We start from the raw sequence: 18,393 nt of genomic DNA, 5'->3' as shown, positions 1-18,393 counted from the left end.
GGACATCTTGTACCTCTCTACATTTCAAAAGAAAAGGACTCCTCCTCTACCTCCCTCTTTAATTTCTCCCCATTCCTCTCTGCCTTCTCTCTGTCCTCTTTTCCTCCTCCTCCTCCTCCTCCTTTCTCTCTCTGTGCCTCCCCTCTCTTCTTTGCCCTCTTTCTGTCTTCTCTTCCTCCCTTTCTTCCTCCTCCTTTTCCTCTTCCTCCTCTTTCCTCTATTTACCAATTCTGTTCTCTCTTCCTCCCTCTCTCACTCTCTCTCTCTCTCTCTCTCTCTCTCTCTCTCTCTCTCTCTCTCTCTCTCTCTCTTAACTCTTCCTTCTCCTCTTTTCTCCATGCTCCAACTCTTCCCCCCCTTCTCCATCTCCATCTATGTTTCTTTCTTCCTCTCCATTTTATGTTCAGTTTTTCCTCTCAGGACCCTTCCAGCTTCTCGGTGATCTTTGTTTATCTGCAGTGGCCTGCCTCAGTCTGCCTTTGGCCATCTCCTGGAGACCGTGCTTACAGTACTAGAAGGATACTTCACTCTAGCCCTGATGTTCATGCCTAAAGCTTCTAGATGTTGGAATGTGGCTTCCCTTTTCTCTGGCCCAGAGGATAGCGGTGTGCTAGGCATGTCGCTGGATTGTGCTGAATCCCCACCCCAGTCAAAGGGATGTCTTCTCCTTTATTTTCTTTTCTCTGGTGGAGAAACTTCCCAGTCCAACTCTCTCCTTTTACAAATGAGAAAATGGAACACTTAGCAACCCATTCAGGAGATAGAGTAATGGTCCTGGAATCAAGAAGATCTGAGTTTGAATTCAGCCTCCAAAAAGCTTCCTAGCTATGTGACCCAGCGTGATAAGTCCCTTACCCTCTCTCAGCCTCAGTTTCTTCAAATGAAATGCACTCAAGGCCCTTCACCGTCTTCTGGACTCTGGCCCAACACATCATGCTCATTGAACTTATCCTCCACCGAAGCCCCCAGCTCTTTTCAGGTTCTGACTCCCCCATACCATCGTGGTGAAGGGATTGCCATATTTGACATCTCTCCCCACTCCATGTCTTCATTAGCTTTGGCCCTACTATTCTCCCCAGGTCTGTCAACTTTCCATTAGCCTCTGATCCTCATCTAGCTTTGAGTCACCCTCCTGACTCCATGATGTTCTCTCAGCGCCTTGCTAATGGGAATCCCAAAGGAGCCACCATCTTTGTCCCTCACAGACTCTTTGGATCTGGCTGCTCTACTCTGCCGTCCCCAACCCTAATGTTTGGTCACACACCAAGCTTAGCTCAGCCTGGCCCTTCGGCCCTCACTATCAGCCCCAGGCCTGACGTCCCGTGCCCACATTAGCCTTTTACCCCTTCTCTGCTTCCCTCCCCAGAGTATCCGCTGGCCCAGAGGTGGGCTCTTCCACAAGAGCTCCTCTTTCTATATTTTCCCGTGTTTACATGCTTGCAGGGAGACCAGATCCAGCCCACAGCTCAGGCAAAGACAGGCCCAGGAGGCCATTTCACAGGGTCACACAGCTATCAAGTGAATCTGGTTTTGAACTCGAGTCTTCCTAACTTCAGTCCCTGTGTTCTGTCATTAGAAGGCATCAGGGAAGAAGCTCTCTGAGTGGGCTTCCCTTGGGACCCAATCTGGGCAAAGGGATGGGATCTGCTCCATTTGAGCCAGAAAGACAGGTTCCTTTGGATGCCATTTATGTAATGGTTTAGGGTTTGCTGAGAGCTCACTCTAGGTTAACTCACGTGATCCTCACAGCAACCTTGTCAGGTCGACGGTGTTATAATAATCTCTGTTTTACAGAGGAGGAAAATGGAGATTGAGAGAAGTTAAGGGACTTGCCAAGGGACACCTTTCAGGATTTGAACTCAGATTCTGTCTCCTATCACCCATGCCTCAGAGCATCCCCCTTGGGGTGACCCAGGTCAGCCTTGATGAGCCTTGATGTCCTATTCTGCTCTTCCTTCTGTCTCTCCAGGAGAACTCTGAAGCCTTCCTCTCCACTGTGGACACAGACTGGAAGGTAGGGCCACCCAGACGGGGGCATTTCTTAACATCTCTCACATCCCATCCTCCCAAGGTTGGAGGGACAGTGTAGACTCCCCAAGCAGTCTGGGAAGGCCAAGAGGAGGGGAAGGGATGGCAAACCCTGCCCACTGTGGTCTTGGGGAGCAGGGGGCTCCAAGCTAAGGGTGGTCGAGTCCAAGGTGGCCTGCTCTGGCGTTGGGAAGGAAGCCCAGCCCTTCTGGCACTTTCCCCTGCAGAGGGAGTGGGGAAGGATGCTAGGTTTGCTGGGCCATTAGTCTTTCCCAGACAGGGAAGGGCAGGAGGAGGTGAGGAGAGAGGGGGGTGCTGATGCCTCAGGTTTTGGGGAGGGGGAATGGGCTCACCGAGAGGAGGTTGGGGGGGAGCCACGCTGTCATCTGAATCAGCATTTTCCACCAATGAAAACCAGGATGATTTTCAGAAATAGCTGTTGTTTCTATGGCAGCTGTTGTCTTGGCAACCCTGTCCTCCTTCGTTTGATGACAGATTCTCCACTAACCCCAAAGAGGTTGGGGGGTTGTTTTCCCCTCCTTCAAAATAGGATTGTGCTCTCCTTCACAGTCCTGTGGTAGACCCATGATTCCTCTCTGAGTCTTTGAATGTGTTTCCTCTGACATTTTGTCCAGCCTTTGCTTTCCTAGCACATCCCCCCAGTCCTGTGCCCTTGCCCACCTGCCTTGGGCTTGGGGGGGCTCCCAGCAAGGGCCTCCACTGATCCGAGCAGCAGAGGCTCACCCTGGCCTCTTCCGTGTGAGGACAGGGGTGGGAGAGAGCCATAAACCTTGACATTTACTTCCCAGGTTTGTGGATTAATGCTGGTGTGATTTCACACCCCCTGGCTGGAACCAAGAGGCCTTGATTTGATGCTGAGCTTGTATTAGCCTTTCGGATTCTGGAGTGCGGCGGGGGCACCGTTCCTAGGGGAACGGGGGGGGGGGGACTGTTGAGCACCCATGTCCTTGGTGGCCTGAGGAGCCCAGCTGGCTCCGGGTTGAGTGGCTTAAAAGATGACAGAATTGCAGTGGGGGGATGTAGGTCCACAGCCTAGAGATCAGGAAACCGAGGTCCAGCTAGGGAGCAAATGGATCTCCATTGCAGGTCTTCGGCCCCCAAGGTCCGTGTTCTCTCTACTGCTTCCCCTTATACTTCTAAGCACTTATTATGAGGCATGGGCAGCAAGACTCAGACGCTTACGAGCTCTTTGACCTTGGGTGAGCCATTTAAGCACTCACTCCCTGCCTCGGTTTCCTCCTCTGTAAAATGGGAATAATCCTAGCACCCCACCTGCCAGGGTCGCTGTGAGGCTCAAATGAGATGATAATTGTGAAGTGCTTTGAATACCTTAAATGGACATATAAATAACCAAAGGGGGGGATTTTATATATATATATATATATATATATATATATATATAATTTCATGTTATGTTACATTATGCTCTATTATTTCATGTCCTAGTTTATTATTTCATTATATTCTATTATATCATGCTGTGTTTTGTTCTATGATTATATAACCTAATATTCTGTATATAAATATGTAGTATAACCAAAGGGGACATTGGATCGTGGATAGGTGAAAACGTAAAGTGGTAGCAAAAAAGAAACGGGGAGCCAGACGGGCTGAGCGGGGGAGCCGGCTCCGATACTAGACTGTTTTGCCCATGATAAGGCAGGAGGACTCTGATGTTATTGCATAAGAAACCCATCTGCGGCTACCCCCAGCAGCGTATGGCCTTGGCAAGAAGGAAGGGTGGACTCTGCGGCTTCTGGAGACGCTGAGGCGAGTGGAGGACCCGCCGTCGCTCATTCCAGCAGTATTTATTAAGCGCGAGCTGTGTGCCTGGCGCTAGGCTGGGGGCTGGAGAGGCCAGTCCCGAGGGGATGAAGTCCACAGAAGTGCGAGGCACACACTGATCCCACCAGCTCCCAAGCACGGCCCACCTGGACCTCCTGCCTGAAGGGCTCGGGCATTCGGAAGGAGCTGGCTGGATGCCCAGCTGGCACGGACGGTTGGACTGATTCGATGTATTATTAAGCATTTGGAGAGAGATTCTTCCTGCCAGCCAAGCACTTTCTGCCCCATCCTTCCCCGGAGGTCCTGGCCACGTGGCTTCTCTGGACACCCAGAGCCAACAACTCGGGTTCTTAGGGTGAGGTGACCATGGACCGGACCAGCCCCTGTGGCTTCGTGGGACGTGGATCAATCATCCAGTCGTGTCTGACTCTTCCTGACAACATGGGGTTTTCTTGGCAACGATACTGGAGTGGTTTGCCCTTTCCTTCTCCAAAAGATCCCAGGAATCTTTTTTTGGCAGGAAATCAGAGGTTAAGGGACTTGCCCAGGGTCATACACAGCTAGGAAGGGTCCCCAAGACCTCCTTCTCCAGACCTGGCTGCCCCAGAGATCTGAGATTGTTAAGGATTATTAGTGAAGCTTTCTGTTTCGGCGCTGTCCAAGGTAGATGGATGACATGAATGTAACACGTCAGCCTGAAATGCTTGAAGCTTAACTGATGGATACTGAGTCATCGTCATAAGTGGCCACCATGCAGGTGGGAAGGGTTGCTGGCTATGCCCTTGAGGTTGCAGGAGGAAAGGAACCCGCTTTCTTGGGGCTCTGCAGTTGGGGAATGTGGAGACACTCCTTCCAACAGTAAGCCGGATCTCCTGTGTGAAAAGCAGGTCAGGGTTCCTGAGGTGGAAGGAGCCTTAGAGGTTGTCTAGTCTACAGCCCCAACTTTTCAGATGGGAAAACTGAGGCCTGGAGGGTTTCAGCACTTGTCGAAGTAGCAGAATCCAAGGCAATTCTTTGCCTTTTGAGATGAGGGCTGGTTTTTTTTTTTCCCAGCTCTGAGGCAGAAGCACCCCAAAAGCAGTTTCTAAAAAAGAGTAGAGATTAAAATGAGAGTTGGATTTCTGCTCCCAGAACCATGAAAGTCAAGAGGCCGTGCCACCTGATCTGCGAAAACCATGGACTCCCAACCCTCCGGAAGGAGAGATGACATGGCCCAAAGGTCTCCTCTCCTCCGCCTGTTCCAATATCTGGGATCCAAGGCCCCTGGCCAGGGAGAGAGCATGAGAGGAAGGGATGAGTCAGCAGCCCTATCGGATGGCCCTGGGACAAGCACAAGGACACAGCTTTGACCCAGACAACTGTCAGGGACAGTCGATCCTGCAGCCAGAGGGACCAGCCAATGGTGGACTTTATGGCAAGGTGAACCCTGTCAGCGTGACATGGTGGCATCCCGGGATCCCTCCCTCAGCTCCACCTTGTGACGTCAAGCCAGGCAGTGGGCTGCTTTCCTGTCTTTCTCTGCATCTCCGACTCAGGTCATATGCAGCCTGTGCTTTGCACTGACTTCTGGCTCAAGGTAGAAAATAAGGACTCGGCGATTAACCCCTTCTGCCTCGTGAGCATTTGGGCACCATTGGTTCATGACTGCGGTCCATTTCAGAAAAGGGGAAACCAAAGCAGAGTGTAGGGGTGGCCAGAACCTCAGGGGTACAGAAGGGGGAGAGCTGGATCTCCTGGTAACTCAGGCCCCCTTTGTCTCTCCTAGTAAAGGCATGGCAATCATGGGCTCTTTCTGCCATTGGAGAGACCCAGAGTCACAGAGGTGCTCCCAGATAACACGGGCAACTCAAAAGCAAGAGCCCTGTCCTTCCCATTGGTCCTTCCCACTGTGGACAACCCCTGCTTTCTGTAGAGAGGTCCAGTAGACTGGAGTCTCCTGGGGGACCCAGATGTCAAGAATTCTTTTCTCTCATCCAGCCAGAGGAGGTCTGAGCCAAAATGGGAACCCAGGACCCTTGCTTTCGGGGCCAGTGTTTTTCTGACCCACATCACAAGGATGGTTCAGAGATGACCTAGAGCTTCAGCCACATAAGACAGCAAAGGAGATTTTTCAGAAAAGGCAGACCTGGCTGGGAACGAGGGGGAGGATGGATGGCACTTCACCTCCCTCATCTCCAGGAAGAAGGTCTTCCCCCAGGCAGCATCTTGAACTCTGAATATAAGGTTTCAAGTCTGGGAAATTAGAAGTTGCTTTTTGTCTTAAAAAAGTTAAGGACCCTTCCCCACTTCAAGAAGTTTGCCACCTAACAATCTAAGACAGACCGACCATTTGTCATTTTGTTTTTTTTCCATTGGGGGAAGCCATGTATGTCTTTGTACCCAGACACAACACCCCACACACACGTACCCCAGAATCACCAGAAATAATACCAGAAAGAACCAGAAAGAATTCATAGGCTTCCAACCTTTTCTTTCTCTTCATATACTTTATAATCCAGCTCCCCTAACCTATTTTCTCTAGCTCAAACCCAACACCCCCATCTCCCACCTCTGGGCTCTTGTACTGGCTGTATCCCATGCCTGCCGTGCTCTGCCCTCCAGCCTCATTTATACCTCTAGTTTTCCTGGTTTCCTTTCAGACTCAGAAACTGGAAGTTTCTCATCTGTAGAAAGTCTTTTTCCATCCCCCCCCCCAATCCCCATCTCTAATGTTTTCAGAAAGAGCCTGAACTCTTGGAGGCAGAGGACCTAAATTCAAAACCTTACTCTGCCCCCAGAGGAGCTTTGTCATCTTGGGGCATCTTCTTAATTTCCCCATCTCTAAAATGGTGGCTGGAAGCATCTGTGCTATGTGGCCTCTTCATAGGACTCTTGTCAGGATTAAACAAAGTAATGAATATAAAGTATCCTGCCCTCTCTGGGCAGAACTAGGTGGCACAGTGGGCAGGATGCTGGACTCAGAGGCAGGAAGACCTGAGTTTGAATCCTGTCTCACACTCTTCCTAGCTGTGTTGCCTTGGGCAAGTCCCTTCATCTCTGTCTCAGTTTCCTGAACTGTAAAATAGGTGGTATAGTGGATCATTAGGCCTGAAGTAAAAAAGATTCATCTTTGTGAGTTCAAATCCAGCCTCAGATACTTCCTACCTGTGTCACCCTGGGTAAGTCTCTTTACCCTTCTTGCCTCCATTTCTTCATCTGTAAAAGGAGCTGGAGAGGTTAATGGCCAACCACTCTAGTATCTTTGCCAAGAAAATCCCAAGTGGGGTCAAGAAGATAGACATGACTGAAAAACAGTCAAATGACAGCCACAAAAATAGAGATGATAACAGCAAATGCCTTATAGGGTCATTGTGAAGACCCAAAGAGACGATATTGATGCAGTTCCTGGCACACAGTAGGTGCTTAAGAAACTCTAGCTCCCTTTCTTCCTCTGCCAGAAGGGGATCACTGCCATGATCCTTAGTCCCAGTTGTCACAATCATGCACCACTTGGCATGTGGACAGTACTGGTTCTAAACATTTGCTCCATTCTGCGTTTTCCCTGTGATTGCCCTGAATGAGCCTCGGGGATATTTTGCACCTAGAATTCAGGTGAGATTATTCCCTGACAGCAGGTTCTAAAGAGCAAGAGATCTAGTTTCCAAGACCTCCCTGTGAGGAGGCTTAGTTAGTTGTAGAGTGCCCATTTCACAAGTGGGCAAACTGAGGTCCGTACTGGAAAAGTGACTTGTCTGGGGCCACGCATGGGTGTCTCCTGACTTTGGGAGGCTTCAGTGTCTTCCCATCCTGCATCCCTGCCTGGGGATCATTTATGTCCTTATTCATCATCTAGTAGTAATTCTGCAGGCAGACATAAGAACAGCCTTAGATCTAGGTTGGAGGGCATGGGTGAACTTTGGAGAAGCCCCAATATAGGAGGTGGTTCCCTGATCCCTTTAGGCTTCGGGTGGGAGGGAGCAGGGTGAGAAGACGGGTGAGAAAGTAGTCCTGGGAGGGGGCTTCCCCCCTACCCCCCAGCCCTTCCTTCCACTGGCACAGGGCTATGTACACCCTTCTGAGCTCTGTGGAAAAGCAGAAGACAGGAAAGAGTCTGGATTCCCCAAAAAATCAAGCACACAGCCTGGGCCACCCTTGATCTGCCCCTGCTTTGCATCCCTCCATCCAGAATGGGGGTGACCATGGAGTCCCCGACTCCTTTAGATGATGGGCTGGCAGCTGGGAGATCTGCATTCCCTGCCTGGGGAGCCATCCGGGCATTGGCAGACGCTCACACGCAGTGGATGGCTCTGGGAGTGCTTGTCTGCAGAGCGAGATGAGCAAGGGCAGCCGAGAAGCAGGTAAGCAGTGCTACAGAGCAGTCAGGCGGATGGCAGGGTGGAGCCTCCCCAGAGAGCAGACAGAGGCGAGGGCTTGCCCCTCGAACCCTCCCCAGTCCTCCTCCCTCTCTGGCACATGTACAGACCCCAGATCTGGTTGGCCCCTGGCTGTACTCTCAAGGAATCGTGTCTGATGCTCTTGAACCAGGGCTCCTCTGCACCCCACCCCAGGGTCCCTTGATAGAAGAGAAAGAAGAGCAAGGACCGGAACCAGAGATGGACTCCACCACCCTGTCACCAAAGCAAAGAAAGGTGGAAAGAGCCTTAGATGTCCTCTGGGCCAGCAGTCCTGAACCTCCATTGGATCGCGGACCCCTTTGCCTGGCGAAGCCCTCGGGATCCCGCTCAGAATTAAGTTTTTAAATGCATGAAGTCCAACCTCTGGGAGTACAAAGGAAACCAACTCAAATAATGAAATACGTTATTCAGATATTTTAAAAATAAGTTCATGGATGGGCAACTGGGTGGCTCAGTGGACTGAGAGCCAGACCTAGAGACAGGAGGTCCTGGGTTCAAATTTGACCTCAGATACTTCCTAGCTGGGTGTCTCTATCCCTGGACAAGTCACTTAACTCCTCCCTCTCCACCCTTCCCAGTGCCTAGCCTTTACTGCTCTTCTGCCTTGGAACCAATCTATAGTATTCTAAGATGGAAAGTAAGAGTTTTTAAAAAATTCATAGAGGGGCAGCTTGGGGGCTCAGTAGAATGAGAGCCAAGCCTGAATTTGGGAGGTCCCGAGTTCAAATCTAACCTCAGATACTTCCTCACTATGTGACCCTGGGCAAGTCACTTAACCCCCATTGTCTAGCCATTCCTGTAGCTCTTCTGCTTTGGAACCTATACTTAGTGTCGACTCTTAAGACAGGAGGTAGGAATTTAAAATAATAAATGCATAGCCCCCAGGAAAAGAACCTCTGATCTAATCCAACCCCCTTATTTTATGAGTCAGCCATTATTAAGTGCTTCCTGTATGCCAGGCACTGTGTGACAGGCTGGAGTTTTGAAGAAAGGGCAAAGGATAGGCTCTGCCCTCTAAAGAGCTCCTCATGGATGCTAATAACTGCACACAAGGGAGCCACAGTGTAAATGGAACAAGAAAGGAAATGGAGCCCCGCAGAGAAGAGCTCTTCCTGCTTCTAAGCGTTGGACCTCAGATGGAGCACCTGGATGTTTGACCTTCCCATAGGACAAGAAAGGCCCTGGGAACCCAGGGACCCAAGCCACATTGCAAGGAGACTCAAAAGAGAATGCTGCCTACCCAGGAACCTGGAAAATTGGTGGCTCCCAGGAGCAGCCAAGAGCTGGAAGGAAACCTCAGTCTGAGTCCAACCCTTTCATTTTACAGATGAAGAAACTGAGTCACACAGGTACTAAGTGACTGGGGATGGAGCCCCCTTTTCCAGGAAGCCTTCCTTGACTTGCCTTCTTAACCCCCAGCTAGAAACCTCCTCCCTCCCTTGAGCCTTCAGGGAGTGACCGTGTTCTAGGGGAAAGCAGGTGACCCTGTTCTAGTTGTAAGTTCCTCCCTCAGGTTCTAGGCTTCCTCTTCATGATCTTGCAAGCAAGGCAGCTGGGTGACACAGTGGATAGATTCGGGGGGACCTGGGCTCATATCTGGTCCCAGACATATGCTAGCTGGGTGACCCTGGGCGAGTCACTTATCCACATTTGCCTAAGTCTGTTGCTAGGACCGAAGGTCAAGGTCCAGGAAGAAGGGGCAGCAGTGTTTGGCCCTCCTGCCCCATTCCTGGAATTTCTAGACTCTTCTTGGACCTGGACCTCCTTCACCCCTTTGTGCTGGAACGAGGACAGAGATAGGTTTTCCCAGCTCTCGCAGGTGCCCACATCCCTGTTCTCTTGGAACTTAGAGGCCCTTTAATTGGAATAATCAGGGAGGCTGAGACCCAGAGTTGGGGAGGAGGTTATCCGGAGATCCCAGAGCCTCAGCTGCAGCCTAACAAGCTGTTCCCAGCATGTTCCCAGAACATGAGAAAGTGATTCTTTTCCCTTACCTCTGGGCCAATTTCTGGCAGATTCAGGAAAACTCCCAATTCTGCCCCCATTCCAATGGAAGCCCAATGAGAAATGGATGAGAAGAGACCTTTTTGTTGGTCCCCGGCTCACTCCAGGACAAGGCTTCTGACTCCCTGAAATCCTGCCTCTCTTTCCAGGCCCCCTTTTCCAGGAAGCCCTCCTTGATCTTTTCTCTTTTTGAACCTCTCCCATGATTTGGTTCCTAGTCACTGAAGCACGGATCTTCTCTCTCCTTGTCTCGTCTTGGTATCCCGCACGTCCTTAGTAAGCACGTCCATTTGTTTACATTAAATTGGCATGTCAACACTGGTTCCATTTACGTGGGGGAAAGCGCTAGGAATGGAGGGATTTAGGGATGGATCTTCTCTGCCTCCCTCTGCGGCACTGATGCCTATCACTGGGCTTCCAGAATGTTCCAAGGTCTCGGGAGGCGGCGCTCTGAGGCTGCTTTGAGCCTTGGTCCAAATGGACTTTGCGTGCCAAGGGCCGCTGGGAGCACGGCTGGGCAGGCAGCCAAGGCACCCAGAGGACCACTGGAGCACGCAGAGCTCCTTGCTCGTCTGGCCACGTAGGGCCCCCGCTTTGTGTGTGTGCTGTATATTTGTTCACTACGCTTCTGGTGCGAGGAGAGGGGACGGCACATGCGTTTCCATGTGCGTCTGGGCCCCGGCTCTGGCTGAGCTGGTTCATGTGTGTTGTGGGAGGAAGAAAGATGGAGGAGAAGAAAACATCACCGGGATGATTTATTTTTTTTTACGAAAGGAGGAAAAAAAAGACCAGGCTTGAGCCAATGGGAGTGCGAATAATTCCCGCCCCAGCCAATCAGGGAGCTCTGAGCCTCCGTATCCGAGAGTGACTGCATCCCCCCGCCCCCTTGCCAGCCAGAGCCGGGGAGGGGCCGACTGGGGGGCTGGAGCCGGAGTATAAATCAAACGCAGAGGACGAGCCTTTGCGGAGCTGCCAGTCCCACTGCCGTCCAAGCTGGGCACTCCTGCTGGGGCCACGAGTGACTCAGGCACTTAGCATCGCCTCTGCCCGGGCTCCTCTCCAGGGGCCGGCCCCAGCACAGACCGCAAGATGCCCGAGTGTTGGGACGGGGTAGGTACGGGGCAGTCCGGCCGCCTGGAGCGACGCGGGGAGGGGGCGGCAGCGGGCTGACGCAGGCGGCCCCGGGCGTTGAGTAGGCTCCCTGACACTGCCCAGGCAGCCCAGCGGGCTCAGCCACAGACGTGCCAGGCAACCGTGGCACGGGGGGGCTGGAAGGGGGGAAGGAAGGCTGCTTGGCTGCACCCACACCGGGAGAAGGCAAAAATCTCGGGAGAGAACCTCTGTGTGTGTGTGTGTGTGTGTGTGTGTGTGTGTAGCTGTTCTCTTCCCATGAATTCTTCCCATGTTCCTCTGCCCTCCAGGGCTCCCTCCCAACGCCCTCAAGAAGGCACTGCAGATACTGCAGTGAGGGGGGAGCCCAACAGTCCTAGAGGGGGCGGGGTGGAAAATGAGGAAAATGCGCATCTCCCTCCCCACCCCGTGCAAGTCTGCCTGCGCCCCCCCTTCCCCCCACCCGCATTGTCTGGCGGTGAGGCCAGAGGGCATGGTGCACTGGCCTGCCCACTGGCCTCTTGGCATCCCAAGATAGATGACTGGCACATTGCAAAGGCCCTACGGAAAACAGCTTTCTGGGGTGTCTGCATGTGTACGCATGTGCCTGGCCAGGAGCAAGGACTTGGGGACTTGGGGTCTTGGGACCAGAGGGCCAGCGGGAGGGACAGCTGGAGGGGGCACAGCAGGGGCCCCTTTAGAGAGAGGTCTGCTGAAGGCAGGGAGGGGCACGGTTCCCTTTAGCCATTAAGCATCCCGGGTCAAGGACAGAAAAGGACATGGACCCCCTTCAGCCCTGAAGAGCTTCTCCTGGGTGGAAAGGCTGGAACTACACTGTGGGGTGGGAGAGTGTTTGTTAGGAGGGGCTACCCTTGGGGGAGGGGACATTTGCACCCCCTTCCCTCTCCCCCAGGCTTCACCTCTGTGTCACAGACTGTAGGGGAGACATGGGATGGGGAGACAGAGGAGGGTGCCTGCCCCAGGCGCTACCCACCCCCCTGCTCCCTCCAGCTCTGCAGCAGGGCAGGTTGGCCTTGAATTATTCATGGGAATGGCTCTGACCTCCCCTCGGACCCCTCTGGCCAGGCTGAATTAGCCACCTCCTCCTCAGCCCTTGAGGATGCTCAAAGCCTGGGGAGAGGCAGGTGGCCTGAGCTAGGAAAATGGGGTACATCTCAAGGTCAAGAGCCCGCGGAGATGAGAAGAGAGCTGAAGCCAGGCAGGAAGGCAAGGGGAGTGTTCGGCTGCCCCCCCTCTTCCCCAGACTCTAGGGGCTGCCCAAGAACCCTGGGGAGAAGATGTCACGCCCACCATAGCTGCAGTGCCTAACTGAACACAACAGAATCATTTGCCCTCCTGGAGGAGGACAGGCAGTCTCTGGGGACTCTAGGCAGGGCTCTGACATCACCAGGAGCCAATGGGAACAGGCCATCGGCCAGAGCCAATGTGGGCAGCTGCTGGAGCAGAGGTGGGATTGTTTGCATCCGACAGATGCCGAGGGAGATGGCTCTGCCCCCGAGTGCCAGGCAGGAGTCCAGGGGCTAAGTGGAGGCTTTCAAGGAGAGGCTACTGACCACTTGTCGGGAATGGCATTGAGGGAGTTCTCGGGGGCAGGTTGGCTACACCGAATGGCCGTGGTGCCCCCTTCCAACTCTGAGATCCTGGGATCTGAATGGACAGTGGAAGTATTATAGAATCCTCAGTCCAGTGGGCACGGAGGGGCTGGACCCAGATCACAGTCTTGGCTTTCTAAATAACAAGTGATTTTCCTGGGGTCAGATCTGAACTCGGGTTTCCAAATCTAGGGCTTCCCAGGCTGCCTGTTTCTAGTCCATCACTCTTTCCTGCTCTTGCCCAAGGGCTCTCAACCTTGTTTGTGTCATAGGTGGGTGAAGCCTGGGGACCCCTTCTCAGAAGCACATCTTTAGTGGCACAAAGTAAAATCCACAGGATTGCCAAGGAATAAGGATGCATTTTTTCCATCCAAATTCAGGGACACGCTCTAACCCAAAGGTGGAAGAGGGGAGGCTGGGGGAGCCCAGCCTCTATTTTCTCTGAGTCACTAGGGATGAGATGGTGACTTCTGCCTCTGATCCCTCTGGGGCTGGGGCTTGGCAAGCCTGGATGGGGGGCCCAGAGTGTGTGAAAGGCCAGAGGTCCATGTCTAATGCCCTGAGCTCTCAAGGACAGCATGCCGGGGATGGAGCATATGACCTCTGATGGACCTTTTGACCCTGAGGTTCAGTCCTGCTGCTCTAAGTCAGCCGGAGAGAGGGCTGTGACCCCATCCTGCTCCGCTGTCCTGGGAAAGGAAGAGGAGGCAAGAAGGGCTTGACCGAGAGGCCAGAGCACAGCCAGTCAAGGTCACTGAGTTGGGCAGGAGCTTCTTGTAGCTCCAGAGGGAAGGGTCAGATGCATGCTCCTCTGCCTCCCCACTGCCCAAATGGTTCTTGCTGACTTACCTGCCCCAGCCAAGGTTGGTTGTGTTCCAAACCAAGGCAACTCCTTGGAGGCAGTCTAGACAGGATGCCTGGGGGACTAGGTTAGCATTGAAGAACCAGTCGGTATCAAGAGAGATGATTTGGTTGCAGGGAAAGCTAATAACGAACAGTTGTCTAGTGTTTTATGGTCTGCAAAATGCTTTCTGGGAATCGGAGGACGTCAGTTGTGAAGCTAGCTCTGCACCACAATGACCTGGGGGACTTGGTTGGACCAGCCAACCACAGTTTGGTCATCTGTTGAGCTATCACCAGAGAGGTCAGCCTTTCCAGCCCTGAATCCCATCATCCCCTAGGACCCGATTCCCCTGGTCAGGGCAGGCTGCCGTGGGCTTCCCTTGAAAGCAACAGTGAGGTCTCAGCCCGGAGCAGTGATGGAGAGGGGGGAGGAAGAAGGCACCTCTCCTAGGAACCTGTCTGCCCCTTTGGAGTGCGTTTGCGTGGGCAGATAGGAGGTTTATGGCCCATTCTTCAGACTGGGAAAGTGGAGCTAGACAGGGGTTGGGGAGTAGCATGGGCTTGCCAGAAATCACCCTAGGTCTCAGTCCTGGAGCGGAGGGCAGAGCCCAGGAATCCTGGGTCCCAGCAATTCCTAAACCTCACATTATCATCATGGCAATTTGACCTTCCATACGAGGCGCTACGCCCTTGAGGTGGCAGTCCAGGGCGTCTCGTGGCCTTGAGCTCATGTCGATCTGGCTGCTTTTTGTGTCTGTGATAAGTCCCATAAGTCATCGTCAGGACAGAGGGAAGGAAGGGAGGACGAGTCCATTAACTGGTGTCCTTGGCATAGCTGCCAGGAAAAGGAGGAGCTGCCATGGAGGGGGGTAATGGGTTTGGGCTTAGTGAAGGGGGGTCTCCTCTAGAAGGGGAGGGGAGGGAAGAAGCATTTATTTAGTACCTACTTTGTGCCAAGCCCTGGGCTAAGCCCTTTTAGTTATCTCATCACAACCCTGAAAGGTAGGTAATGTCACTGATTCCCATTTTGTAGTTGAGGAAACTGAGGCAGACAGTAGTTAAGTGACTTACCCAGAGACTCACAGCTAGTAAAAGTCTAAAGCCAAATTTGAACTCCGATCTCCTGGACTCTAAGCTCAGTGCTCTCATCTACATCATCAGCTGTCCCCAAGGAGCACATTGCAGATGGGAGAGCCGGCTTCCCCTTCCCCAGCTCTGTCCCTGATTCCTTCCAGAGCCGGGGAGGAGGAGAAGGCTCAGGGGACCTGGAGGCCAGAGGCAGGGGGGAAAGTCTGGGGAGGAGGGGTGAGAGCAGCAGCTATTTGAGGGAACCAGGACAAAGGAGAAGGGATGGGGTCTGAGGACCTGATTACCCCAGCCAGGGATTCCTCTCCTATGTGATGATAGCTAGCATTTATCCAGAGGTTTGCAAAACACTTTACAAATTGGAGCTCCTCAGATCCTTCCCCAAATGCCTGGTGCTCGGGACAGGAATTCAGAGGGTCTGAATTCAAGTTCTAGTTCTGCTACAGCTCATGGCAGCGTGACCTTGGGCAAGTCACCTGCCCTTTCTGAGCCTGGGTTTCCCCATCTGTACAGCGATGGGCTGGGGCTGAATGACCTCGAATATTCTTCTCCAGATCCAACTGGCTGATCTTATCACTGAGCCCCACACAGGGATATTTGTGCCCTGTTTGCATAGTGTTTGGGGAAGGAAACATGAAGCTTCCTCTTAAGCGCCCCTAGTTCCTTCCTTCCTATTTCCTGAGAGCCTTTGGTGTGTTCCCAGCATGCTTTGTTCCATCAAAAGCTGGGACCCCAAGTGTCTTTGTTTTGTCCCTTACTTTCTCTCTCAGAATCAATATTGTGTATCGGTTCCAAGGCAGAGTGATAAGGGTTAGGCAATGTGAGTTAAGGGACTTGCCCAGGGTCACACAGCTAGGAAGCGTCCAATTTAACCGAGAACCCCCCATCTCTACCCCTGGCTTTCAATCCACTGAGTCACCTAGCTGCTGCTCTTCCCGGAAGTAGCATCTTAGAACAGCCTTGGTTTGTGAGCAAGAAAAGCCTGCTGGGGCAGAGGACCAGCCAGGGACACTTCGCCCTGGCCGCCGCCTACTAGGCTCAGGCTCGAGATCGCAGTTTCAGCCCCAGCATCTTCCTCTGGGTTTGGAGTCAGATGACCCGGGTTCTAGTCCCCTGCGGCGCTACCCGTCCTGCCTGGGATGAGGGGCGGAGGATGAAGGAGGCGGTGACGCGACGGGCGATGGTGGTGCGCAGAGGCGGGGCCTGAGCCCTCCGCGGGCTTCTCTTTGTCTGCGGGTGTGACATCGACGCCTGGGGGAAGGTTCCTTCGGGGTATCGCTCGGACCTGTTCTCCGCCCCACCCGGGTACCCTTCTGCCGCAGCTGCAGCGTGACGCGTCCTCGCTGACGTCAATGCTGCGACCCGCCCCTCCCCTCCCCCAGCCTCCCTGCCGGCTGCCCTCCGGTATAGATCTGTGGACCCAAGTCGACGTCCTTCGCCCTGTCTCTTGCTCGCATGTCCTTAGGCGTTCGTCACGTCCCCTTTTTCCTGTTTGCCCGTTATCTCCCCCATCAGACTGGGAGCTCCTCGAGGGCAGAGACTTGTCTCTTGCCGTAATTTCTATATCCCCGGAGCCTAGCACAGTGCCCGGCACACAGTAGGCGCTTAATTTATTGACTGACTGGCTGGGGAGGATAAAGGAAGCCTTCCTCGAGGAGGTGGCTTTTGGAACTGACCCTCAGAGAATGCATGGGAAGCGGTGGGACCCTTAGTGCTCTTCTGCCGTGGAACCAAGATGCCCCGTAGAGTCTAAGATGGAAGGGAAGAAGGATGCCTGAGGGCAGGAGGTACATTCCGGGAACAGTACGGAGCCCACCCGGCATAGGACAAGGTGGGGGTAGTTATAAGGGGGCGGGGGAGAATGGCAGAGAGGATGGCTGGCGGATGATAGGCGCCGGGGCTTCCCCTGGTTTGGGTCCTGGACTCTAGCGAAGCGGAGGGATCCCTTCTCAGCCTCCTGTGCGGAGTTATAAAAGAAACCCGACTATTGAAATCCTTCTAAAAAATCTTTTTAAACCAGATTCACAGCCTCCAGGTTAAGAACTCCAAATAGTTTGGGCTTTTTTTTTTTAAAGTAGGCAATTAAAAGACAATGAAGATTTTTGAGCAGGAGAGTAGTTCCATCTAAGGAAAACTTGATGATGATCCCCAGACATCTCTGAGGGGGATGGATCAGAGTGCCGGAGATGGGGGCAAAAATGAAGTAGGTGGGCGATGAGACTGGTAGTGAGTTTTTGTTTTTAAACCCTTCTTAGGATCAGTTCTAAGACAGAAGAGCAGTAAGGGTTAGGCTATCGAGGTTAAGTGACTTGCCCAGGATCACACAGCTGGGAAGTATCTTAGGGCAAATTTGAACCCAGGTCTTCCCGATTCCAGGCTAGCTGCCCCAGCAGTGAGAATTGAGAAAACAATAAAGATGAAGGAAGAGTCCCCAAGCCATGCCTGGCGAAGGAACAGAGAGGAGGAAGAAATGACACAATCCATTAGGGCGTTAATAGCGGAGGTGGGAAATCTTTTCCCTCCAAATGTGATTTCTATTTTCCTTGCACTTTGCTCATCACGGAACAGTCCTGGGCTGGCTGCTTTCCCTGAGTTTATGGCTCATTTGCCTTCTGGGTCCCCAAAGGCGGCTGCTCCAACAGGATTTGGATTGAAAACGAAAAACCTTGCTTGGCACTCCGATTCACAGCTAGCGGGGCAAGCTGGGCTTTGGAATGGAATCATTTTCCTCTTTCTACCTAGTAAAGACCACCCTTATACCTGTAGTTGAGGCAATGAATTATGGGTAATTATAGATTTTGTTGACCGATTATAGACATATCTATATGAGTAAAATAGATGGGTTTGATTTTTTTTAATGGGGAAGGGGATATTCATATAGCACCTCTGTGCCAGACACTGTTGTAAGTACAATTATTAACCCCTTTTTCCTGTTGAGGAAACTGATGTAAACAGAGGTGATGAGACTGGCCTAGGGCCATACAGCAAGTAAGTGTCTAAGGCTAGATTTGAACTCAAGTCTTGTCTCCAAGCCCAACGCTCTATCAGGACACCTGGCTGCCTCAAAGTTTTCATGCAACAAAAAATAATGCATCCAACCTAAAAAGAAAGGGATGGGGGGGGGGGGGAATACCATTTGCCACAATTTTTTTTTTTATGAAATTTTGAACTCTATGACTATAAGGAATTGGTAAAATCCATTTCCCAGCAGATAAGTAGTCAAAGGTTGTCAATAGGCATTTCTTTAAAAAAGCAGCACAAAGCATCAGTAACTACATGGGGTGGGGAGAAATGTTCAAAATGCTGACCATCAGAGAACTATAAATGAACAACTGAGATGGAATACCACCATGTGCCCATTGAACTGATACATTCAGTTTAAAATTCTAAAGCTTCGGTGCCATCTTCATGGAAGCAATATGGCGCCATGCAGGAAGAGTTATGAAGCCATTCAGAGCCTTTGACCCAGTGATCCCACCACTAGGATGGAACCCTAAGAATATTGTTGA

At 52.3% G+C, this 18,393-nt stretch overlaps 1 protein-coding gene across 6 annotated transcripts in view; it reads left to right on the top strand.

Moving 5' to 3' along the window:
* NDRG4 (NDRG family member 4) overlaps positions 1-18,393 on the top strand; it is a 78,335-nt gene that overhangs the window by 40,681 nt on the left and 19,261 nt on the right. For 4 of the 6 annotated variants that reach the window (XM_056811690.1, XM_007477542.3, XM_007477544.3 and 1 more), the window contains exon 3: positions 1,970-2,014. In XM_056811690.1, coding sequence (XP_056667668.1) covers positions 1,970-2,014 — 45 coding nt within the window. Of the gene's footprint in view, positions 1-1,969; positions 2,015-10,674; positions 11,343-18,393 lie in introns of those variants that run through there. The other 2 variants (XM_007477547.3, XM_007477548.3) reach the window with 2 other exon arrangements.

Source organism: Monodelphis domestica, chromosome 1 (genome assembly GCF_027887165.1).
Source record: "Monodelphis domestica isolate mMonDom1 chromosome 1, mMonDom1.pri, whole genome shotgun sequence".
Taxonomy (NCBI): domain Eukaryota; kingdom Metazoa; phylum Chordata; class Mammalia; order Didelphimorphia; family Didelphidae; genus Monodelphis; species Monodelphis domestica.
The sequence above is the reverse complement of the archived record's forward strand: the minus strand, read 5'-3'. Positions and strand labels throughout refer to the sequence as shown.